The sequence below is a fragment of the Mus caroli genome, unplaced genomic scaffold (assembly GCF_978045245.1).
Source record: "Mus caroli unplaced genomic scaffold, Mus_caroli_1 scaffold_11, whole genome shotgun sequence".
Lineage (NCBI taxonomy): Eukaryota > Metazoa > Chordata > Mammalia > Rodentia > Muridae > Mus > Mus caroli.
This window is the reverse complement of record NW_028227266.1, coordinates 107,227,295-107,253,702: the sequence shown is the minus strand read 5'-3', so window position 1 is coordinate 107,253,702 and position 26,408 is coordinate 107,227,295. Positions and strand designations below refer to the sequence as shown.

General features: G+C 43.5%; 1 protein-coding gene across 1 annotated transcript; it reads left to right on the top strand.

The window, feature by feature from the left end:
- The first annotated feature begins 864 nt into the window (after positions 1–864).
- Iho1 (interactor of HORMAD1 1) lies at positions 865–24,945 on the top strand. Its single transcript, XM_021172891.3, has 7 exons — positions 865–920; positions 8,061–8,232; positions 12,152–12,315; positions 16,616–16,664; positions 17,047–17,134; positions 22,110–22,213; positions 22,982–24,945. Exons 1-7 carry the CDS (start codon positions 865–867, stop codon positions 24,071–24,073), a joined length of 1,725 nt encoding a protein of 574 aa, XP_021028550.1. The 3' UTR covers positions 24,074–24,945.
- The last annotated feature ends 1,463 nt before the right edge of the window (positions 24,946–26,408 follow it).

Sequence of the window (26,408 nt, the reverse complement as noted above, 5' to 3'; positions counted from 1 at the left end):
AGGCTGAGGACATTAGCCCATGTGGTCCTTAGACATAGTTAAGAAAACAGTAAGACTATACTCTCTTCCCCTTTTGGAGACAGCCTATGTCCAAGGTAACACTTAGTATAAGGATAACATTTCGTTGGGGATGGCTTACAGGTTTAGTGGTTCAGTCTATTATCATCAAGGTGGGAGCATGGCATTGTCCAGGCAGGCATGGTCCAGGAGGAGCTGAGAGTACTACATCTTTATTTGAAGGCTGCTAGGAGAAGACTGGCTTCCAGGCAGCTAGGATGAAGGGTCTTAAAGCCCACACCTACATGAGGCTACCTACTCTAATAAGGCCACACCTCTTAGTAGTGCCAGTCCCTGGACCAAGCATATTCAAACCTCCACAGGTCCCTTAGGACTGAAGTTAAAGATGGTTGGGAACTGCCAGCCATGTGGGTGCTAGGAATCAAATCTAGGTTCTTTGGAAAAGCAGCCAGTGGTATTAACTGCTGAACCATCTCCCCCTATCACAAGGTTGAATAATATCCTCTGGCTGGCCTGGAACTCACTATTTAGACAAGGCTGGCTTCACATTCACAGATCTCTCTCTATATATATGAAGTTTAGGTTGGCCATTGAATTTGTCCCAGTCTTTTCTGCTTCTACCTCCTAAAGTTAAGATTGCAGGTGTCCAATTGTCACATCTGGCTCATAATACAGTTTGGTAGCAGAAAAGATCCATTTCTGACACATTAAGCAGTGGAGTTTTTCACCAGTTTGGATCAGAACAAAACTGTTAGAATGTTCCTACATGTAATTAGTACATTTGAAAATATACTGTATTAGTCCTCTGAGACGATTTCTCTGTTCTCTCTCATAGAAGCACAAAAAATGAATTTTAATGTCTGGAATGTTAAAGAGATGCTCAGCATCCCCTCAGGCTCTGGGTAAGTTCTCGGTTACTTTCTTTGATATTTAAGTCCTGTGGTTTCATGGATTTCTGTAGGAAGTCTCCTTCCTATAGCTATTGGATAGTGCTAGAGGTAGCCTATGCTACCCTCCTCTCCTTTTCCTGTGTCCCATGCTACCTCTCTTTCCTCTCCTTCTCCTGTGTCCCATGCCACTCTCCTCTCCCCCTCCTGTCACTGCTATCCCTTTCAATGTGTGTCTTTTTCCTCCCACTTCTTTTCTGATTGGAAAAATGATGTCCGTTTAGGGGGATAGCTGAGGGTAAAGTGCTTGCCTGCCAAGAAACCAAATCTTTTGGGTTCAGACTCCATCTTAGAGAACCTGACCTAAGGTTGAACTCTAGTTAACTAAAAACTGTCACCTAGAACCGGTTTCCAGGTTATTCCCTAACAAATCTGCACCTCCAGGTTACAGGCCTACCCCTGACACTTTACTTCCTAACAACCACCAGTCAGGAGGAAAGCAGAGGCTAAGTTTGTGGTTTGGCTTCCAGCACCAGCCAATTATGTTAAAGGCCATACTGGCCCCCCAATAAGTTGTGTACCAGGCTAGATACCCCCTTCTTGCCTCTATAAATGCTTGCCTGAAACTGGTCTCAGGGCCCCTCCCATTTTCCAGCGTCATGTGACCCAAGCTCGAGCTTGAATAAAGAGACCCTAATGGGATTGCATCAGAACCTACTCCTTAGTGGTCTTTGGGGGTTAATGCTCCCTGGCACAACAGCTCCAGATAAGAGCTCTTACTTTTTTTGCAGAGGACTCGGGTTTATTTCCTAGGATACACATGGTGGGTTACAACCATCTGTAACTCCAGTTTCAAGCAGTCGATCTGACACTCTTAACTCCTTGGGCATCAAGTACACACATAGTATACATACATACATGCAGGCAAAGCACTCACACACATTAAGTAAAATTTTTTTTTTTTTTTTTTTTTTTTTTTTTTGGTTTTTCGAGACAGGGTTTCTCTGTATAGCCCTGGCTGTCCTGGAACTCACTTTGTAGACCAGGCTGGCCTCGAACTCAGAAATCCGCCTGCCTCTGCCTCCCAAGTGCTGGGATTAGAGGCGTGCGCCACCACTGCCCGGCCTCCCCACCTCTTTTTTCCCACTGTTACTAATTATTGTCTTTATTCTAAGAGAAAAGGAAATCAGCTATTTTGAATAATGATTATGCAACTATATTGAAATTTATTATGTACAGCTCAACTTTAGCTAACCTCAGGACATAATTCCATCATTAAGATAATTCCTATGCTGAACTGTTTCTTTTGTTTTAATAATGTTTGTTCATGTCAATATGTAAACAGATTTTGTATTGATAATGTGATTCCTTTGACTTAAAATATTTATTTACATGTTATTCAGTTACCTTAAGTTTAGTGTTTGGGGAAGGTGTGTTTTATTTTTGTGCACTTTTTGTTGTTGTTGTTGTTGTTTTGAGACAGGGTTTCTCTGTGTAGCTCTGGCTGTCCTGGAACTCACTCTTTAGACCAGGGTGGTCTTGAACTCCCAGAGATGCTTCCTTACTGAGTGTTGGGATTAAAGGTGTGTGCCACCACCACCATCTGGCTCACTTATGTGTTTTAATTAATTATATTTCCTCATGTTCCACAGTAGCATTAAATAATGCAAATTGTGGATCAAGTGAGATGGCTTAGCAGGTAAAAGTGCTTGCTGTGTAGATCTGATGATCTGAGTTTGATCTCTAGAGCCCATGTGGAAGGAAAGAACTGACTCCTAAAAGCTGTCCTCTGACCTCCCCTTGCGCCCTGGCACACGTGTAGACACATAAAATCATCATAAGCGGCATGGTGCAGTCTTTAATCCCAGCACTTGGGAGGCAGAGGCAAGTGAATTTCTGTGAGTTTGAGCCCAGCTTCATTTACATAACAAGCTCCAGGACAGCCAGCACTACATAGACCCTATCTCAAAAAACCATAATAATATCTTTTAAACAATATTTTAAAATTAAAAACATGTGCCACTACCCCCCAGCTCATAGTAATATTGTTATTTAGATATCTTCCAAATAAAAATCTGAAGACCAGTGCTGGAGATGGAGCTCACGGTTAGAGTTCCAAAGGCCTGGGCTAGATCTCCAGAACTTAAGAAATACAAAACTTGGGAGTGGTGGTCGCTTACAGATCTTTACTGCCAAATCTGCCTGATCTTCTGGGTTCTAATCCAGGAGGCATAACTCTTGCTTCTCCTTCTTCCTGTCTTTTAAGGTATCAGACGCAGTCCTTAGCACGGTTGTCCTAACACTCTGGACATTTTCACTCTTTCTCTTAACCACTCCTTTAGATCAATTTCTACAGCTACTTGTAGCCATCCATTGCTGATCTGAACTCAGTAAACACGGCTTTATGTCTTTCTTTTCTCCATTTCCCTCCTGTCAGTTACTTACAGCTTGCCTGACCTGTTTTCCTCTCAAATCCTAGATAAAATAATCCTCAGTTCTGAAAAACAAAACAAAACTTGGGGGCCAAAACTTGGGGGGCCATGTGTTTTAAAAGTTTGTCAGCCTACCTGAAAAAAGGTTTCACCATTTATTTATGTGTATGCATCTGGCTCCGTGCATGCATTCATGCCATGTCTCCAGTCCCCAAATGGGCTACGTTTGTGTTGTCTTTGTAGTGGGCTCTATCCACAATGTTCAAGTGCGACTGACTGAACCATCAACATCTACGTTAGCCCTTCGGATGCGATGCATGGTTTGGTTTAGGTTTCTATACAGCATCTCACACTGACTCGAGACTGTCCTGGGACTGACTTTTGCCTTCTCATTTGTTTCGAACCTTCTGCCTCACCCTCCTGAATGCTAGAATGCTGGTGTAAGCCACCTTCATATTCAGGGTTTAACACTGGTGTGTATTTCCACAGAAAACAAGTTAGAAGTTCACAGCTTCCAACTGGGAAGCAAGAAAGACAGATAGACACTAACAGGATAGAAGAGCAGTATCTGCTTCAAAAACAACTTTGCCCAGATCTAAGTTATTCATAATCTCCATTATGTAGTTTGTTTGTTTTGAAACAGGACCACACTATGACCCCTGGCTGTCCTAAAACTTCATGTACATCAGGCTAGTCTTGAGCTCACATAGGTCCACATGTCCCTGCCACACCTGACCATAATCTCCAATATATATGGGCCTGAATTAGCCTCCTCCACCTGTTCAGCTTCCCATAACCCAATGCCATGGTCAGTATGTGAAGAGTGTGTCTTCACCATTCTGGAGGCAGAGGGTTGCATTAGGGCATCAATACAGTTGGTTTCTGGTACAGTGTATCTTCCTTTCAGGCCCGCACCTTTCTTTCTGTTTTCACACAGTTGCCTAGGGTTGAAGATGGGAGCGGAATGTTGAGCATTTGTCTAGTTCTCTGGTGGGTTTTGGGGTTGGGTTTTTTTTTTGTTTGTTTGTTTAGAATGTTTGTTTTGTTGTGTTTTGTTTTTAAGACAAGGTTTCTCTGGGTACCTAGCTGTCCTGGAACTCTCTTTGTGGACCAAGCTGGCCTTAAACTAACGAGATCTGCCTGTCTCTCCAGTCCTATTGCCTTCATTCACTTTCCACTTGGAAAGTGATCTGTCATAAACCTGTATTTATATAGGTTTAAAAATTCACAAAATTGCCGGGCGTGGTGGCGCACACCTTTAATCCCAGCACTCGGGAGGCAGAGGCAGGCGGATTTCTGAGTTCGAGGCCAGCCTGGTCTACAAAGTGAGTGCCAGGACAGCCAGGGCTACACAGAAAAACCCTGTCTTGAAAAACCAAAAAAAAAAAAAAAAAAAAAAAAAATCACAAAATTATATGTGATAGAGTTCACTTTAAATAAAGTTCTACTTTTTAAACTGTGTGTGTGTGTGTGTGTGATGGGTAGGCTATCTGTGTAACCTTCAGAGGAGCTGGTTCTCTTCTACATTCGTGAGTTCCAGCTTGTCAGGTTTATGTGGCAAGTGCCTCTGCCTGCCGAGCAATCTTGCCCTAATGTTTTGGGTTTTTTTGGGTTTTTTTTGGTACTCAAAATTATTTTTGAAATCTATCCATGTGTTTTTACATAAATCTAGCTTGTTGCTTCCAACTACTGCATCAGCTAAATTCAGTCTGTAGTTTATCTTTTTTATTTATGATGAACAGATTTGTTTCTTAAAGAGAATGTCAAACTGGGCGATGATAATGCACACTTTTGATCTCAGCACTCAGGAGGCAAAGGCCTGCTATTTTTGTTTGTTTTGTTTGTTCATTTCAAGACAGAGTTTTTCTGTGTAGCCCTGGCTGTCCTGGAAGTCACACTGTAGACCAGGCTGGCCTCAAACTCAGAAATCCACCTGCCTCTGCCTCCCAAGAGCTGGGATTAAAAGCATGCGCTACATTTAACCACCCTTCTAGCCCACCACCCACCAGAGGTAGTGGAAAAGAAAGGTTTTTAGAATACCAGGGATGTGGACCTGTTTAGACTTAGTTCTTTGGAGCAAATCTAATCTGAGTTGTCAGGACATCAGCAGTTCAGTTCACATGATTCAGCAGTGGCAGTCCAATCCACTTGCAAACATCGTTCAGGAATCAGCAAGGACAGAAGAAACCATGAGGCTCTGCTGTATGCTGTTTAAAAGTAGTTCCCTGGAGTGATTTCGGTCTCCAATTGTCAGGATACCAGCAGTCCACTTCAGTAGTATCAGGAGAGCAAACACAAATCAGCAGCAGTGGCACGACCCAGCAGAAGCAGCCAGGCCTCTGAGGATCAGCAGGAGTCAGCAGGAGGGAGAGACCAAGACTAGCAGGGATGACAGGAAATGTTTTCTGCCTTGCCTTTCTCAACAAAGTGAAGACCTTCTTTCATGGGCTGGTGAGATGGCTCAGCAGTTAAGAGCACAGACTGCTCTTCCAGAGGTCCTGAGTTCAAATCCCAGCAATCACAACCATCTGTACTGGGGTCTGATGCCCTCTTCTGGTGTGTCTGAAGAGAGCAATGGTGAATATAATAAATAAGTAAATAATCCTTTAAAAAAAAAAGACGCAAGACCAACTAAGTGATGCAAAGGTAGCTATGCAAGCCTGCCATCACTGTCCGTTGAGTCCGATTTATACTCCCTCCAAACATCACGGGTCCTCCCACAGGTCTTGCCTCAGCAAAACACCATGGGAGTCTGTCTTAGCTAAATTCCATGTGAGTCTGTATCAGCTGACATATCCAGAAACTTCCCCATCACTCTGCCAGAGTCCGAAAGAGGTGAGAAGGCACCAGAGCACCCCCAGAGGTTTTTTGGTGCATTTCTTTCTATGAAGTCACGACCAGTAAGGAATGGCAAGGTATACCAATACCATCCAGCGTCATCCACCTTGTGTTGGGTCCTACTTATATTCCTTCTTAACATCATGCATCCAGCTGGGCAGTGGTAACGAATGCCTTTAATCCCAGCACTTGGGAGGCAGAAGCAGGCAGATTTCTGAGTTTGAGGCCAGCCTGGTCTACAGAGTGAGTTCCAGGACAGCCAGGACTACAAAGAGAAACCCTGTCTTGGAAAACCAAACAAACAGAAAAACCAACCAAACATCCTTTCACATTTTCGCTGTAGAAAACATCCATTTATTTATTTATTTATTTATTTATTTATTTATTTATTTATTTATTATATGTAAGTACACTGTAGCTGTCTTCAGACACTCCAGAAGATGGAGTCAGATCTCATTACAGATGGTTGTGAGCCACCATGTAGTTGCTGGGATTTGAACTCCAGACCTTCAGAAGAGCAGTCGGGTGCTCTTACCCACTGAGCTATCTCACCAGCCCCGAAAACATCCTTAATTCTGTGTCTGCTTCAGTGAAACATTCCTTCATGTTTGCTTTAGCAAAACATCCTTTCACCTGTATGCCCCAGCAAAACAAAGCCAGAAGTTTCTGCTTCAGACCAGTGGATTTCTGAGCTTGAGACCAGCCTGGTCTACAGAGTGAGTTCCAGGACAGCCAGGGCAACGCAGAGAAACTCTGTCTCAAAAAACTAAACCAACCAACAAAACAAACAAACAAAAAGAGAATGTCTCTTAATCCCAAAAAAGTTTTATAAATTTAGGTCGAAAAATGGTGTTTGCTGAGGCCTGCTCCTTTTAACATAACTGTAGCCATCTTGTATTTGATAGTCCATTTTGCTCATAAGGTGAAATTAAATTCAGGTTCTCAGGGTCTTCTTCCCAGAAGGAATTATCCACAGCTGACACTGAAGAATGTTAACAACAAGCCAAAAGTCATGGCTGAATTGCTCATGCTCTGTTATCTCAGTGTTCTGAAATTCCTCTGTTCACCACCTGTTCATCACCTCTTACCTCACTCAGGACCAATCAGCTTAAAGATTGGCTGGTAGTACTTTGCCTAGTTAGCCAAAAATGCTGTGCCACCTCACTGCTTGCCTTCACTCTAGCTGCAGATTTTTTATATGAAAAACAGTCTCAAAAGTTTAAAGGTGGGCTGGTGAGATGGCTCAGCGGGTAAGAATACTGACTGCTCTTCCACAGGTCCTGAGTTCAAATCCCAGCAACCACATAGTGGCTCACAACCATCTGTAATGAGATCTGATGCCCTCTTCTGGTGTGTCTGCAGACAGCTACAGTGTACTTATATATAATAAATAAATCTTTAAAAAAAAAAAACTGCCCTGAGGACAGACTGATGCCACAATTAGAGTCCTGAACATTCAGTATTAGGGTGTGCCTTCAATAAACTATTCTTGCTTAACTGAGATCAGTGTTCGTATGGATTGAGTGGCAGTTCCTGAACCCCAATAGTGTTATGGCTCAAAATGCTGTAATACAAGGAATAATGGTGTTAGTCCTCTCTGTTTGAATTTCCATTTGATTGTTCTCCAGTTGTCAGTCAAAGAGTGTGTGTCGGGGGGAGGTGTTCATAATCTCCTTGTTCTTCATATGTCATAAAGGCAGTGGATATAGCATATTGACTTGGAGGACAAAATAAACACAGCAGAGCTACATAATAGAGAGCCTATCTCAAAACAAGGAAAACAAACACACGCTCTCACCACAATCTTCTGAAGTAGTAGCTGCGAGTTATGAGTTATTTTCTTCAAGATGCTTATTTACATAATGTTTTTCTTGCTTTGTTTCAGGATCACTAAACCATCTAACTGGAATAATAATCAGACTGACTGTTCTCTCAGTGATTCCCAGTTCCTCTTTGGATCTCAGTTCTGTCCTGAAAATTCAGAGACTCTGTTACCATCCTTGGATGCTGGTGCTTACTTAAGACACCCCAAACAGACACAGCAGAATTCTGTGGATGTGAGTCTCAGTTCCAGCTAGTTAAATTTTTCCTTTTGAGATAGAATCTTCCTATGTAGGCCAGTCTGGACTCTCCATCTCTGTTTTCAGCCTCCTGATTGTTGGAATTACAGGTTTAGACCACCACCCCAGCTCTGATTTCTGAATTTCTCTGTACATACTTCATACTTATTATGGATCTAAGCTTTAAAAATGAATTATTCTATTGGTACATGAACATACTTTAGAATTTTACTCTAAAGATTACTATCCTAAATGGGTTTGTGCTTGATTGATGATATTTTGTTTTGTTTTTGTTTTTGAGTCAAGGTCTCACTATGTAGCCTTGGCTATCCTAGAACTCCGTATATAGACCAGGCTGGCTTTGAATTTAGAGATCTACTGCCTGTTCCTAAGTATTGGGATTAAAAGGATTCACCACCATGCCTAGCTTATTCATGACTTATTAATTAACCTAGAGATCTGAAATTAAAACAAAACACACACATATATATACAGTTTCTCTTATTGCCAGAACAACATAAAATAGTGTCAATCCCTTGAGCATTACTAGGGAGAGGCAGATATGCATATTTCTTCATGATTGTGAAAATACCTAAGAAGCAATAACTTTTGTAAGATAGATTTATTTGTTTGCTTTTCTCTCTATGTAGCTTTGTCTGGCCTGGAACTCATTATGTAGACCAGGCTGGCTTCACACTCACAGATCCATCTGCCTCTGCCTTGAGAACACAGGGGTTCAAGGCATGCACCATCAATCCCACTGCTTCTATAAGATAGGAATAGAAGAGGTTAGAATGATGGCTCAGTGGGACAAGTGCTTGCTGTATAAACTCGAAGACCTGAGTTCAAATCCCTAGAGCTCATCTAAAGCCAAGTATGATGGTACATATCTAACCCTAGAGCTTATACTAGAAGATGAGCGGGTGAGACAGGAAACCAGTGGGGGACCAGCTCTTCCTCAAGCACACTGGAAGGGCTCACCAACACCTGAGGTTGTCCCCTGACTTCCACATGTGGCATACACATACTCACACTTATAGACACAAACACAAGACTAAATCAATCAATCAATCAATCAATAAAAATAAGCCCTTTGACTTAAAAGAAATAAAGGGACACATTTTAGTTTTTCAGCACTGTTGATAGAATCCAGGACCTACCAGGGCAAGTGTTCTACCAGTGAGCTATAGTCTAGCTCTCTTAATTTTTAAAACATTTATTCTTGGGACTGGAGAGATAGCTCAGTGGCTAACAGTACTGGCTGCTCTTCCAGAGGACCCAGGTTCAGTTCCCAGCACCCACATGGCAGCTCATATCTGTAACTCCAGTTCTAGAAGATCTGACAAAGACATAGATGCAGGAAAAACACAATAAAAGATACAAATAAGACATTCATTTTCTCCCACAGTCTCATGTATGTATAATGCACTTTGATTCTCCAGTATGTTCTCTTACCTGCTTTCCCTTTCCTCAGAACTCCTTCCTCACAACAGGTTTCCCGCTGCTGTTCTGTATTGTTTTATAGCCATTATAACTACTTTTCATTGCATCTTTGCTTCTGAGACAGTTTTCATGTTGCCCTGGCTGGCCTCAAAGGCACAGAATAGCCAGACGTACTGTGTAGCCAAAGATGATTACAGACTTCTTAATTATTAGTAACACTGCATTATTGCATTGCTATTTATTATTTGTGTCTTTGGGCACAGAGGACACCTTGGTAGAGATAATTTTGTCTTTCTACCCTGTGGATTTCAGGGATAGAACGCAGGTTGGCAGGTTTGATGGTAAGCATCTTTACTAACTGCACCATCTCCTAGGTGTGACTTTGAACTGCTGAACCTCCTGGGACTACAGGCTTGTATTATCACTGTTATCTTTTTATGAAAACTAGTTACATTGATTTATATATTTGTGGGGGGTGAGCACTTACTGTCATAGTCAGTGTTCTATTGCTGTGTAGAGACACCATGACCAAGGCAACTCTCATAAAAGAAAGCATTTAAGTGGGGGCTTGCTTAAGGTTTAGCTTATTATCATCAAGGCAGGGAGAGGCAGGATGTAGGATGGAGTTGGAGCAAGAGTTGAGAGCTACACACTAATTTGTAGGCAGAGAGAGACTCTGCACTTGGCAAGGGCTTCTGAAACCCCAAAGCCCACCCTCAGTTACACACTAACTCCAACAAGGCCACGCCTCCCCACCCTTACAATCTTTCAGCACCACTTCTTGGTGACAAAGCATTCAATTCACATGAGCCTATGGGGGTCATTCTTACTCCAGCCACCATAAGCACTGAAGTCAGAGGTTTATCCCAGGCCCCAGGAAACAAACGCAGGCAGGCAGACTTGAGAACAGGTACCCTCACCTAAGTCAACTCACCAGCCCATAAAAAAGGGATGATTGCCTGAGCAGTGGTGCTTGCCTTTAATCCCAGCACCAGGGAGGCAGAGAGAGGTGGATCTCTGTGAGTTCAAGTCAGCCTGCTCTACAAATCAAGTTCTAGGAAATCCAGGGCTGTTACAGAGAGTAACCCTGTCTCAAAAACAAAACAAAACAAACAGACAAAAGGATCCTTAAAAATAAAATTAAAAATTATTTTAATTAGCATACAGAGTTTTAGGTGTTATGGCATTATAAAGCAGAATTTGTTTTTGTTGATTGTCCCTCCCACTCCTCTCTTCCTTCCTCTAGCCTTCCCTGTCCCCTTCCATCTGCTCTGCACTTGTCTGACATTCTGGTCACAGCTGTCCCACTCCACTCCTTCCATTCTTTCTTTCTTCGGGTTCCTCTTTTCTTATTTTGTAGACGGTAACCACACTCACCCCCACAGACACATAGAAACAAGCATTAAACACAGTATTCTGGCCGGGTGGTGCTGCACACATTAATCCCAGCACTGGGGAAGCAGAGGCAGGTGGATATCTCTGAGTTCCAGGCCAGGTAACTCTGCAGAGCAAGTTCCAGGACAACCAGGACTATACAAAGAAGCCCTGTCTCAAACTCCTGCCAACCCAAAAACCAACAAACAACAAAACAACAACAACCAAAAAACCCCTCAGATCTACATGTCAAAGAGAACAAGAGATATTTGTCTTTTTGAGTCAGGATTTTGCTGTTGCTATTTTTATTTTTAAAAATTTTAATTTAATTTATTTTTTTGAGTCAAGAGTTTTTGTTTGGTTGGTTTTTGAAACAGTTTTACTCTGTAGCCCAGACTGGCCTAGAACTCACTATGTAGCCCAGGCTAGCTTAAACCTCCAGGCCATGCTCCTGCCTCTACCTCCTGAATGCTGGGATTCAGCTATATACCACCAGCACTCATTTACCCCTTCCTGGGTTCTAGAACTACATTTAATATTATATTTAGACTTGCCTATATCAAATGAATAAGGCTAGCCCAGTTCTTGAGGTTAGTAAAGCATTTTATGTATAATCTCAAAAATTGATGCTAGTGATAGAAGGGAATAAATGCACTTCCCGAGTGTTTAGAGCATGTTTTCCATAAGAAACGCAGGAAATAGCTCTCCACACCACATGTCACTGCTTAGGCCGTGTGGAAGTTATCAACAGGTATTGAGTTCAAAAGACACTTAAACATAGCAATTTGAATTAAACATGTTAAAGTGGGACTTTAATAACACAGCTCAGAGGCAGAGTAAGTAGTTCTCTTGTTCCCTATAAGGATATTCAGTTGGCCTTGAGTCATTTTAGCTGAAAATTTAGTATTTCTGCACTGATAAGGCAGAAACTGCATTAACTTAGACAGTTGCTTTATTATAAATATGATTTCCTGGTAAACACAAGTAATGGAAACAACATGCTTTATTTTCAGCCTTATGCTTGGCACGTAACTATAATTCTGCATTTTACAGAGGGAATGGTGTGTGACATTTGGTATTGCTTTTTTTCGTTTCACAGAGTGAACCTAGTATTTTCATAAAATACCAGGCAAAGCCCCAATTGCTTGGAGGCGATACAAAAGATGAAGGCTTATTTTCTCTTCCTTTGCCGGTTGGGAAATCAAAAGGACTCTCAAAACAGTTTGAGGAGAAAAAACGAAGGGCATCGGACCAATCTGACAGGTACACATACCTTTTAAGAGGATGAGAAAACTCGTGCTTTCTGAAGGAAGCAAAATGTACTATTAATAATCAGATAATTCAATTTTAGTATAATAGCATGCATTTATCAGGGATGTGCATAGCAAAAGGAAACAGAATCAATAGTACACACACTATTCACATACCCATGGGGTGGTCAGTGATAGACAACCTAATTTATTTTGGAAGTTAGTTGGTTCCATAAACCTTCTGTATGCATGCTAGAGAACCAAGGGCCCAGAGATATAATTGAGCCTGAACAAAGGAAGGGGCAAGGTGTTTTGAAGTTTTGAAGTGTGAAGACTCAAGAACTAGGAGCTCAAATGTCCAGGGCAGAAGAAGCTGGGTGTTATAACCCTTCCTTTAGCCTCTGGTCAGGTCATCAGTAGATTGGGTAATCTATGTGGACTTGGATAAAGGTTAACTTGATTTTTTTTTCTTCTAAGGGTATCATGTAGCACCTCCCCCCCCCCAAAGTATCAGCAGTAGGGTGCTTACCTAGCATGCCAGGACCCTAGGTTTATTCTCTATTTCCACAAAATAAACAAATATTAAATAGAAAAAAGGAGGGCAACATTGCAACAAGCTGGGTGTTGAGGGTGCACAGCTGTAATCTCAGTTTTCAGGAGGCAGAGGCGAGAGGCTCAGGAGTTCTTGGCAACAGAGCAGCTCTGCTTACAGATCAGTTGGGGTTACTGACCCAAACTGGGCTGCACCCTTGCTTTCCTTCACTTTGCCTGGGTGTGCATTAGCTTTATTTCCGCTGCTATCTATGATAAAATAACCTGACAACAGCAACTTGAAGCTAGAGAGATGGGGCACACCTTTAATCCAGTTCCCCAGAGGCAGACGCAGAGGCAGGTGGATCTCTGTGAGTTCAAGGCCAGCCTGGTCTGCAGAGCAAATTCGAGGACTGCCAGGGCTGCACAGAAAAATTCTGTCTCAAAAAACAAATTAAAAAAAAAAAAAACAAGAGGCAGAGGCAGGTGAATTTCTGAGTTCGAGGCCAGCCTGGTCTACAGAGTGAGTTCCAGGACAGCCAGGGATATACAGAGACACCCTGTCTCGAAAAACAAAAACAAAAAACAAAAACAAACAAACAAGCTTGACTAAGGAAGAGTAGTTCTTTTGGCTCAAGCTCCAGGTGATAGCCCATCTCTGTAGAGAAGTCAAGACAGCAGGAACTTGAAGCAACTGATACAGCACATGTTCTGTTTGAGAGCAGAGAGATGGATACAACACCTGCATGTTCTCTCCCTTTTTCTACAGTTCAGGACCCACACCTAGGGACTGGGAATGCACCTTTAGACCTTCTCGTGTCAATTAATATAATGGAGACAATCACTAAGAAATATACCCACAGGTCAACTGAATCTGGATGATTTCTTATTGAGAGTCACCTCTCAGGTGATTTTACATTCTCAGGTGTTGACAGTTGGAACTAACCATCACTGCTCGAGTGTGCCTGCCTGTGAGGAGCAGAGTTGGACTTTAGATGTTTCCCTCAATTATTCTCCACCTTTTTTGGTTTCCACTTAATTTTTGTCTCAGTGAACGTTGACCTCATGAGTTTAGCTTACACTAGCTAATTAGCAAGTACCAAGGATCTTCTGATGCTGGCTTCCCAGCCCTGGAATTACAGACATGCATCCTCATGCCTGGCTTTTATGTGCATGCTGGGGCTCCAAACTCAAGTCCCTTGTTTTTCCAAGGCTAATATTTCATCTACTAAGCTGTCTACCCACACCCCCTGCCTTGGTCTCTCACTAGGGCCTGGGGTTCTCTAATTAGGCTAGTTTAGCTGGCTGTTGGGACTCTGCAATTATAAGACTATGCCTAGCTGAGGGTGCCTGGTCTAGAACTCAAGACCTTATGTTTTATAGGAGCCATCTCCCTAGTGTTCACACTCTTGCCTGTTAATTTTTTCTATTATGATTTTGTTTGTTTGAGACAGGACCTCACTGTATAGCACAAATTGGCTTAAAATTTGTCGTGATCCCTCTGCCGTAGACTCTCAAGTCCTGGAGTCATAGAAATGGGCCACCAGCACCCAGCTAGTAATTACTTTATGCTTTCTTCAATGTGACTTTTGGATTTTAATGTAACCACTATAATTTTTGTCTCTGGAAGTCAAAAACTATATTTTTTGAAAAATGCAAAATTCAAGTAATGTCGTATTGCTTCTGTCTAAATGTTTTCCTTCTAGATTTTATTTCTCAGATCATCTAGCTTGAGATGGTGTTTCACTGTACAGACAAGGCTGGCTTGGAATTGCCAGAGATTCAACTGCCTCTACTCTGACTTTCATGGTGCTGGGACAGAAGGCATGAGCTACCATGAACACCTGGATGTGGACAGAATTTCTTTTTCTCTATTCTTCTCTTTTCTTCTCTTTTCTTTTCTTTTCTTCCCTTTCTTTCTCTCTCTCTCTCTCTTTCTTTCTTTCTCTCTCCCTTCCTTCCTTCCTTCCTTCCTTCCTTCCTTCCTTCCTTCCTTCCTTCCTTCCTTCTTTGGGTTCTCAGCACTCATGACAGCTAGTAACTGTAACCCAGTTATTTGTTTTGTTTCTTCAGACAGGGTTTCTTTGTGTATCCCTGGTTGTTCTGGTACTCATTCTAGACCAGACTAGCCTCAAGAGATCTATCTGCCTCTGCCTCTCAAGTACTATTCTAAATAATTCCCCTAGAAATAGGGAGCTCTTCCAGAGGACCTGGGTTCAATTCCCAATACTAACATGGTGGCTTACAACCATTGATAACTTCAGTTCCAGAAGATCTGATGCCCTCTTCTGGACTCTGGGAGCACCAGGCATACACATGGAGTATATACATAGGCAAAACACTCATACACATAAAATAAAACTGTAAGCCAGGCCAGGTATGGTGTCTCACACCTCCCACAGAGACAGGCAGATCTCTGTGAGTTTGAGGTTAGCCTGGTCTACAAAGGGAGTTCCAGGACAGCCTCCAGGACTGTTACACAGAGAAACCCTGTCTTGAAAAACCAAAGCAAACCAAAACAAACTAAACCAAACCAACCAAACAAACAAAGAAAATTTAAAACCAGACATTGTGTGTGGCTTTCCCCCAAATCCTCTGAATTTAGAAGGCTGAGGCAAGAGCATTGACAGGAATTGTCTGCATCTGGAGAGATGGCTCAGCAGTTAAGAGTGTTTGCAGCTCCTGCTCTCAAGAGGGCTCTTCTCTCTAGGGCTTTCCCTCTCCCTCCTCCCTCCCCTCTTCTCTCTCCCCCCTTCTCCCTCCCTCTCTCCCTCTCTCTCCCTCTCTCCCTCTCTCCCTCTCTCCCTCTCTCTCTCTCTCTCTCTCTCTCTCTCTCTCTCTCTCTCTCTCTCTCTCTCTCTCACACACACACACACACACATTCTAATGAATATAATCAAAAAGAGCCAGGGACCATTTGCATTTGATAGCTCAGTGGATGGAAATACTTGCTGACAAGATGACTTGCATCCCCAGAGTCTTGATGGCTGAAGAAGAGAGCTGACATCTCACGTTTCCCACAGCCTCCATGAGTGCTGTGCATTGTGCATGAACACACATTATATGTAAATTAAAGTTTTTAGACTAAAAAGTACAAATGTTGTAATTTAAACTATTTTGTGTATTTACACGGTTTTGTTTGCTTGTTTTGAGACACAGTGATATGTGACTGTGGTTGGCCAGGAACTCTCTAGACCAGGCTAGCCTTGAACTCACGGAAATCCACCTGCTTTTACCTACTAATTGCTGACGTTAAAGGGGGCAGTACCATACCCTATTGTTTTAATTATCATATCTGACTATTCACTTTGCCTGCATGGGTGCTATAGCAAATAGCAGGGCAGATAAGACATGTACAATAACCTGTCTCAAAAAGTCAGAAAGAAGAGCTGGAAAGCTGCCTTAGCACTAATTGTTCTTGCAGAGGACTCAGGTTTGGTTCTCAGCACCTACATGGTGGTTCACAAATGTCCTTAACTCCAGTTCCAGGAGAACCAACAACTTCTCCTGACCTTCTTGGGCACCAGGCCTGCACATGGTACACAGAGACATACAACAGACAAAACATTTATACACGCATGATAAATACATCTTAAAAGCAGAGGGGGGAAGGCAGCCGCAGGATGGAAGGAAGAGAATGGGATTCACATTGTAATGCAGGTCCTTAGGGCTGGGGCTGGACAACCAAGCTTTCCCAGGCAGACTCTCCAACTTAGTTATCTGTGTTTTTTCAGTAGGGCACAAGGATTTATTCTCTTCTCCTTTTCCTCTCTCAACTCTAGTGAGACCCTGCACAGCTTTGTTTCTCAATTTCCAGAAGTTATTAACAAGGTAAGGTCAGCTCAGGTCAGAGGGTCAGAGTGCTGTGTAGCCCAGGCCGAGAGCAGCCGTTTCCTGCTTTACCTTAAACGACAATTCTCCACGTCAGTGACACAGAATGGGTGGTACTTTTTTTTTCTTTTCTTTTTTAAAATTTAAGTTTATTTTATGTAAAGGGTGTTTTGTCTGCATGTATGTCCACGAACCATGTGTGCAGTGTCCTTGGAGGGCGGAAGAAGTCATTGTATCCCCTGAAGTTGGAGTTATAGACAGTTGTAAGCTACTATGTTTTGGGTGCTGGGAATTAAAGCCCGATATTCTAGAAGAGCAGCCAGTGCTCCTAACCTCTGACCAATTCTCCAGTCACCATGTGATTCTTAATTTTGTTTCTTAGTTGCAGACATCTGTGGAAAAGACTGAGGCACATCTCAGCTCTAGAAGCCAGTCTATTTTAGATTCTGTGGAGACCATAGCCAAGACTTGTGAGTGTCCCATGGTTTTTTGTTCATTTCTGTTTTTTAAGTTTTTGTCAGTGTCTCAAGGTTAATGTTAGCAGCAGAGGGCACTGGTGAGTCATGAATGTGAACTTTCTGACCCTAGCCAGGTTTCCAGGGTGATTTCATATTGTTCGTGATAAGGTAAGTGCATAAAATTAGGCCTGCATAATGGAGCCCACTGCTATGTGATGACACTTTTTTGGTTTTGTTTCATTTGATTTTGTTTGGTTTGAGGCACAGCATCTCTCTACATAACCCTGGCCGACTTGGAACTCACCACCAGGCTGGCTACCTCTGCTTCCCAGCTGCTGGAATCAAAGGCATGTTTCACCACACCTGGCTTGCAAACTTTAGTGCAATCTTTTATTTTATTTACTTGGAAAAAATGTTTGTCTATGTAGCACTGGCTGGCTTGGAACTTCTAAATGACCAGGCTAAAAGTACATATTACAGAACATCACCTAAGTAGTTCAGACTTTTAGAATATGAACGGGTTCCCTAGGACTGGTATACAGAGAGTTGTGAACCACCATGCTTTGTAAGTGCTGGGGATCAAACCCAGATCATCTGGAAGAGCGGGAATTACACCGAGCTCTCACTAGCCCATGCCAACACTTGGATCCCACGATGGCTCTTAATGAAGTTCTGATCCTCTCCTCAGTCCTTGCTGTCTCAGGGTAGCTCTGCCAGCCTTCTCACCACATGCCTGAAATGAATCAGCAGCCTCCCGAGTCTCACATGGCTTGCCCACTGTGCTCTATGTAGACACACTCCTCCTTAGAAGTTAGAAATACTCCTGTCACCTGCTGTTCTTCTCACTGCCTTGGTTTCAGTGAGGGCTGTTTTGTGATGAGTCAGCCTTGGTCTTAATGTCAGTTATAGAGCGCTGTTTGCGAGATCCCCTCCCCCACCAATTAAATGATTTACATGTAGACGGATGCCTTTATAAACGCCAACACACTATTCTCCCTAGCTAGACACTTCTCTAGAATTACTATTCTCTAAGAAAATAGATGCATGTGCATCTGTACTTGTTTGCATTTGTTTATTTTTTTATTTTAAGCTAATCTGTCAGCTCATTCACATTTACAAAAATCAATGCCTTTGCATGGTTCATAAAATAATTTCCATCTGTCTGAAAAGAAAGCACTGTACTGTTTATCCACTGACTTCCAACCTGAGCATCAGCACATGGGGCAACTGTGAATGTTTAGATAGCTTAGACCGAGAACTGTTACCCTCACAAGGAGCAGTGCTGAGAACAGGCAAATGGGGGTGCTTCCTGTGTGATGTGATGGAGTAACTCGTCCGTGGGTGCCCCAGTCATGGACTCTTTTAGCTTTCCATTGCTTTATAAGAAGTGATGGTGTGTGGGGTGGCAGTGGTGGTGGCTTATGCCTTTGATTCCAGCCCTCCAGAGGCAGATAGATCTCTGGGTTTGAGGCCAGCCTGGTCTACAGGGTGAGTCTACAGGACAGCCAGGGCTATACAGAGAGATCCTATCTTGGAAAACAAACAAGCAAACCAACAACAAAAAGAAGTGAAGGTTTGTTTTGGCTTCGAGTATTTGAGCTGTCTGTGGGAACAGTGCTTCCTGATGAGAACATGTGGTGAAGGGGGTCTGTCCAGCCCAGTGTTCTGGAAAGGAGAGAGAAATTAAAGGATTAGGGTCTGGGTATTTGGTGAGTGTAAGGAAACATCCCCAGTGATCTGACTTGTTTTTACTCGGTTCTACCTCCTATAAGTACTGCCTCTACCCACTACTGCTTCAGGCAGACAACCAACTCAGGAGGGTCAGGAGCTTAAGGATAGCCTTGGCTGCGTGGGGAATCGAAAACCAGCCTGGGTTACAGAGTGAGACCCTGTCTCAACAAAACAAAACCGAATGAAAAATTTTAAAAATAAATTTATTGCCAGGTGGTGGTGGCGCCTGCTTTTAATCCCAGGGCTCAAGAGTCAGAGGCATGGAGATCTCTGAGTTGAAAGCCAGCCTGGTCTACAGAGTGAGTTCCAGGACAGCCAAGGCCACACAGAGAAACCCTGTCTTGAAAAAAAACAAAGAATTGCCAGGTGCTGGCAGAGCTGGAAGCTGGTGGTAGTAGCAATAGTAAAATTCTTTAAAATTTTAAATTCTTTAAAAAAAATAAAAAAGGCAGGCTAGACTGGAGTTTCCCATGGCCTCAAGGCTGGTTTCAGAAGCATGATGGTTCTCTTCCTGCATCTTCCTAAGAGCTGGTGCTGTAGGTGTGAGCCACCACTCGGCCTGTGTAGTTTTAAATAGAGAAACACTGGAGTGTGCTATGTTTATGAGTACCCTCTAAAGGTATACGCCTCTGTGACCGGCTCTTTTCTGGATTTAAATGCTATTCTTTTGCTGAGTGTGGTGAAGCAACACCTATAATTCCAGCACTTCGGAGGTAGAAGCAGGACGATTCAGGACAGCCTTGGGAGTTTGAAACCAGCCGGGGCTGAAGGGACTCTAGCCAGCCTGGGCATGGCAAACATGGCTCGGGCAGCCCTTGCCCTTCCCCTCCTTTTGTTTCCTTGCTAACAACCATTAGATTACATTCCTTTTTTTTTAAAGATTTCTTTTATGTATATTGCTACACTGTAGCTGAACAGATACAATAACCACATGCAGTGAGTTATTGGGAATTGAATTTTTAGGACCTCTGCTTGCTCTGGTCGGCCCTGCTCACTCTGGCCCAAAGATTTATTTATTATTATACATAAGTACACTGTAGCTGTCTTCAGCCTCGATAGAAGAGGGCGTCAGATCTCATTTCAGGTGGTTGCGAGCCACCATGTGGTTGCTGGGATTTGAACTCAGGACCTTCGCAAGAGCCATCTTGCCAGCCCTAGATTACATTCCTAAAGCCAGGTGCCAAGGTCTGTTCCCTTATTTGGCCACTTGCTCCGCCTGAGACTGACTACCAACGATCTAAGTTTGAGATCTAGTAATCAAAAATCCCCTTTTGGCTGCCCTAATTAACTTATCCAATCAAAATTAAACACCTCATCCTAACAGGAAGTTTCCCCCTTTACCTTTATAAACCACCGCTTGCCTGTCTTCTCTCTATCCCTTTCCCCTCTCCCTAGGCCTGTATCTCCTGTCTTGGCTTTGTTTCTTCTTCCTGGCTCTTGTCGTACAAATAAGTCTCCTTTGTGCTGAGAACTTGAACACGGGGTGTCTTGTATCAGATGCTGGCCCTTCATGGGCTATATGAGAACTTGTCTCAAAAACAAAATAAAACCACCCCAGTCAACAGCAGCAACAACAACAAAGCCAGGCATGGTGGGCCTTTAATCCCAGCATTCTGCAGGCAGAAGAAGGCAGATATTTGTGAATTCTATGCCAGCCAGAACTATATAGTGAATCTCTGTCTCAAAAAGTTAAGTAATGGGGGCTAAAGAGGTGGCTCTAGGGTTAAGAGTACTGGCTACTAGGCTGGGCAGTGATGGCGCACGCCTTTAATCCCAGCACTTGGGAGGCAGAGGCAGAGGCAGAGGCAGGCAGATTTCTGAGTTTGAGACCAGCCTGGTCTACAGAGTGAGTTCTAGGACATTGAGGGCTACACAGAGAAACCCTGTCTCGAAAAAACAAACAAACAAAGAGTACTGGCTACTCTTCCAGAGGTCCTGAGTTCAATTCCCAGCAACCATATGGTAGCTTACAACCATCTATTAAGAGATCTGGGGCCCTCTTTTGGTATGCAGGCATACATGTAGGAGGATCACTATATGCATAAATAGATCTTAAATAAATAAATGCCCAATTGTGGCTGGCTCAGATCCTTAATTTGAGGCCATTGCTGGGCTATGAGAGACCCTGTTTAAAAAGAAAAACAAAAATTAAAAAATGATGCACTTTAAAACTTGGTATCCTTTTCCTTATAGCAATTATTATATTATACCACAGTTATTCGTGCATTTGTCATTAGTTACCTGTTTTCCCTGACAACATTTCTTTCTTTTCTTTTAAACAGTGTAGCTGGGTATGGTGGTGGACACCTTTAGTCAAGGCCTGGTAGAGGTTGACTCACACCCTTAATTCTAGCACTCAGGAGGTAGAGGCAGATCTCTGAGCCTAAGGCCAGCCTGGTCCACAGAGTGAGTTCCAGACCAGCCAGGGCTACAAAAGAGAAGCCTGTCATAAAAATAGAAAACCAAAACCAAAAAAAATAAAATAAAATAAAATAAAAAACAAAAGGATAAAATGGGGAATGTGGGAGTACCTTCAGTGGCCTGTGCCAAGGCATGATGCTAAGAAATTATGCCAACAACAGATCTAATGTGAGAGGTTTATTGGGAGAAGGAGAGCTGTTTAGGAGTGGGGACATGAGGGAGAGATGGAGACAGACAAGCAGACAGACAGACAAAGAACAAGACAGAATAAGGGAGAGACAGAGACAGAGAAGGAACAGGAAAGAGAGAAGTGGGGAATGAGTGAGAGATCTGGGTGGCTGAGGCTTTTATGTACCTCACCTCTTATACCTGGCAGCAGAGGTGGGCATTGGTGGGTGTCAACTGTAAAGCTGTGGATCTCTGAGGGCAGACTGGTGGAAATGCCTGGTTGCTAACAATATGTATATAATATGTATGTATGTATATATGTATGTATATGAATGCATGTCAGTGTTTGGTATATAGAAAGATGGTTGATAAATATTAGTGAGTTTGGGGGAAGGTTGTGTTATTTTATCTTATTTTATTGAGACATAGTCTTACCTAGGATTCATAGCATCCTTATGGCTCAACCTTCCAAGTGCAAAGATTGCAGGCCTGTGCTTGAGGAGAGACTATTTGTGTCAAGAGGACCGAGTCCTGGACATTAGGAGAGAGGATGTGCTGTGTCATCCTGCACACTGGGATGCAGCCCCTTCCTTTCCTCTGCCCTGCTCTGAGCAGGTGATGCACAGCAGCAGGCCTTAGGAAGACTCTGTCTTTGTTTCGTGTTTAGTTCAAGAGACTGCACGGGTCCAGCACGACCTGATGGTTGAGTCAGTGAGAGACAAAGGCAGCGTGGAGCAGGCCATCCTTGAGCTCCAGCGGACATGTGCAGCTGTGAGTATGACCGCCAAACTCTTGTTTGCTTGGTTTTGTTGTCCAGGATTGTCCTGAGGTAATGGTCTCAAGTGTGCTTGCCCTAGCCTCCTGAGGAGCGCAGATACAGATACCTGCCACTGCCCATGTGAGAGTCAGGCTTCATCTCTAAGGTCAAGAGAGACACTTAATGTGTGAGAGATTTCCATCGAAGACGAGAGCCCAGGATAGTGGTCTTTCGTTAAGTCTACCTTTTCGTTATAGTCTACCTTCAGGGTTCTCTGGCAGGATGTGTACTGTACCCAGTCTTTGCTCACAGTGTTCTTATGCTTGCTCTGTGAGGGACCAGTCTTTGTCCACTGGTTGCTTCTCACATTCTTTTTATGTTTTGACACAGGGTCTCTCTCCTGTAGCACAGGCTGTTTAGAACTGACTCTGAAGCCCAATCTAGCCTCAGTGTTTTGTTTGCGTGTGTGTCTCTGTACCATGTATATGCCTGGTTCTCATAGAGGTCAGAGGAAGGCATCAGATCCCCTGGAACTGGAGGTACAAATGGTTGTAAGCCATCATGTGCGTTCCTGGAACTGAACCTGGGTCCTGTGCAAGAGCAGCAAGTGCTCTTAAGCACTGAGGTGTCTGTCCCTCCATTCCCTCATGAAAGTTAGTGATCTTGATGCAGCCATCTCAGCACTGTGACTAGGATGTGAGCTCCGCCTCACACCTGCCCCACCCCACATCTGTCCTCACTTCCTCCTGTCCATCAATCTCCTCTTTCACTTGCTTTCCCAGAGACAAGCGGAATTGATGGAGATGAACTCCACCCTGAAGAACCTTGAAGTTTTAGTTGTGGAGCAGACTAAGAACCTGCAGCAGTTCTGTGACAACCTGAGCCAGCTCATTGTGCCCGCTATCCTAGAAGAGCTGAAACAACTCACCTCTGTGCCTCAGGTGGCTGGGCGTCTGAAAGACAGCACCTCTCAGACCTCACCATCTCTGACCCAGAGCCTCCATTTTACCGGGCAGGAAAAGTATCCCTCTGAGGAGCCAGCTACTTGGCAGGCCCAGGAGGCTCCTGCAGGAAATCCCAGTACGAGTTCCCAGAGGCCTGGGGAGTGTGGTGTCTGGGATGAAGGAGCAGAGAGTGATGTTTTTCAAAAGACTGCATTGCCAACAGATGGGCTCCATAGAGGCGATGGGCATGTAAAGAACAAGACCATGCGGACTTACTGCAAGAACTGGGTTATGACCACCAGAAGCCTCAGTAGCCACTTCTCTAACCTCCCAAGCCAGAAGGCTGCCAATGACCAAGGTCTGACTGCCCAAGGAGCTTCACAGCGGGACTTAAGTAAGTTTGAAGCCAGAGTGAAGAATGCCTGCCCCGAATATGGGCCCCAAAGCATGTGTTCTTTTGACTCACTTGAACAGTCAGCAACTGAACAGAAAGGCAGGCCCTGCAGAAAAAGGAGGAGAGGCAAGAAGCAACAACCCAGGAGATCAAAGAGAGGCGGGCTTCTAGATAGGAAGCAAGAACAGACCTCAAAGAAGGCCTGTGCTTTCATAGCTAGGCATCACTGCCCCCAGTCTCCAGTTTGTAATCCACAGGGGCCCCTCATCTGTTGGCTGACTCCGAGAAGTTCCACAAAATCAGCCTGTCACATTTTGGGAGGAACAGGAGAGACCAGTCAGACAGCAAGGGCAGCACAAGGGAACCTCTTGCAGCATTCCCAGCGCTCTTCCACAGACAGCAGCTCCCAGGGAGACCAGCAGATAAATTGGTTCAGTGACCTCAGCCTTGAAAACCTAGAGCCGCCTCTGTGTAAGAAGGGAGGGACAAATTTGCTCTGTGACCCAGATTTTGATAGCAGTGATGATAATTTCTAACCTGCCAACAGTGACTTTAGCTGATGGCTTGTTATCTCAGAACGACAAACTGTAGGACATTGGATTGAGCAACAGCACACAGCATCTGAAGCTGGTTTATCCAGCCTCAGAATCAGAGGCTTGACTGACTGTGACCAGTAGGAGGAAGGGGAGAATCCCATACTCTCAGTATCAGTCGCTGCTCACAACGGGAAGTTACGGGGAAGCAATGTGTGGAGACAGTGAAGAGAGCTCAGGGAGTAACCTGTGGTGAGGCATCAGAAAGTGGCTGCATGTCCTTGGTGAAAAGGGCATTGACTTCCTTATGGAATACGATTTAGAAGAACTCTCAGAAACTTTGAGACTATGTGAGTAGCTCTCAAGACGTTCCCTGCACCTGACTGGTACCTTTCTTAGCCTCAGCTTTGTCTTTTCCCTGAGAGGACATGTTACAGGGTACACTATTAGACAGAGGTTTATTATGCAGCCTTGGCTGGCTGTGAATTTATAATTCTTCTATCTCAGCCTTCAGAATGTTGGTACTATAAACATGTCTCGATTCTCAACCGTAAATGAGACTACTTAAGAACAGAGTGTTAATCCTGGTGCTGGTGATGCACATCTTGAATGTGCAGGCAGAGGCAGGCAGATCTCTGAGTTTGAGGCCAGCCTGGTCTACAGAGCAAATTCCAGGACAGCCAGAGCTACACAGAGAAATCTTGTCTTGAAAAGCCAAAACAACAACAATAACAACAACAACAACAACTCAAAACAAAGAACAGAGTGTTAAAGCCGCTTATGAAAGTGGGGTGGGTGACTCACTCCTGAGATTCAGCAGGAATGCTTCCTCCCAGCCTTCCCAGACTACAGGGCCATCAGAAGGAAGCTTTGAGACCAAAGGACCTTATTCCTGTTGAACAATTGTAGTATTGGTTATATTTTATTTTTCTCTCTTGTTGATGTTTATTGTTTTACTATTTTAATTCAAAGTTGAAATCCTGTGAATTTAAATAATTTTTCAGTATTTGTGAATGAGCCCTTCTAGAACCATCTGACTGTAAAGTGCCAAAGATGGCCCTGTGTTACCAGTTTCTGCTGTTGAGATAATTAAAAATTACACTATATCTCTGACAACCATTGGGAAAGGTTATTGTTTCTTATTTTATTACTATGGTTTTTTGCTTTCCTTTTTAAATTTCTTTTTTTTTTTTTTTTTGTTCCTGCCAGACTTGGTGAGCGTGACACAGTCCCAAACACGTCCCTGGAGCACATAACATTTTTGGCTCTTCAGATGCTCCTAGAGCTGTATGTAGCTACACAGGGGCGGATGTGGTGGGAGGGCTGGGGGGGGGAGGATGGAGAGTCTGTTGAGTGCTCCGCCCTCTGTTACTCCAGGATGGAAATGAAGTTGACTACAGCACTTAATTGCCTGACAGTCCTGTATCCATTTACATCTTACCAGCAAAATGGCCTTTTTATGTTTTGAGTGTGTGTGTGTGTGTGTGTGTGTGTGTTTTCTCTCCTTCCACCCTGTTGGTTCTGAGGACCATTCATCCTCTTGCCCTGTTTTATCTCACACTGATCTAGCCGAGTTAGTGTTCTTGTTTTACTTAACCAGGGAAATGAACTCAATAAGTCAGGATGACATCGGTCTTGTCTTTGCTGTGTTCCCAGCACACTGGAGAGTATCTGATTTTATACTTACTGAGGGCAGAGGCGGCATTTCTAGGCAGCTAGTTTCTTAAACCCTGTCTTCAAGCTGAGTGGTGGTGACACACATTTTTCATTGTAGTACTTAGGACACAGAGGCAGGTGAAGCTCCAAAGTTGAGGCTAGTCTGGTCAACAGAGTGAGTACCAGGACAGAGACACCCACCCCCCATCTCAAAAAACAAACTAACAAACCCTCAAAAACCAAAGGAAACCGTATCTTGCAATGTGGCCTTTCTGTGGCCTCCCCTTTGCTGCCCGCCCCTGAACTTGGCTTCAGAAAGACTCCTGCTTATCCCCATTTCTCTTTCACAGGAAATTTCTCGTGACTTCCTCACCCAGTGTGCCCAGAAAAACAGTCGCCTCCCTTTCTGGATATGTTTGTAATTTAAAAAAAAAAAAAAAAAAGTTTTTTTAAGCCAGTCCTAAAACAAAACTTTATCATACATTTTCCAGATAGTCTATGCCAGAAAGCCCTTCCACATTAGGGCTTGAATCCATCGCAAATACAGTTCCTGAGTAAGACCTCGTTCCTTTTGTAAATATTTAGTTTCAACCTAAAATATTAATGTTCTCCCATACCAAGAAGAAAACAAAGTACCAGTATGTGGGGTGACCGTCTTTTTAGCAATCCTCAACACTTGGGT

Bases quoted from the DNA above. Each gene is read 5' to 3' on its own strand.
- Iho1 (XM_021172891.3), top strand. From the start codon at position 865: ATGAATTTTAATGTCTGGAATGTTAAAGAGATGCTCAGCATCCCCTCA. The intron at 921-8,060 runs GTAAGTTCTCGG...GCTTTGTTTCAG, and splicing joins AGCATCCCCTCAGGCTCTGG to GATCACTAAACCATCTAACT. The intron at 17,135-22,109 runs GTGAGTGTCCCA...TTTCGTGTTTAG, and splicing joins GGAGACCATAGCCAAGACTT to TTCAAGAGACTGCACGGGTC.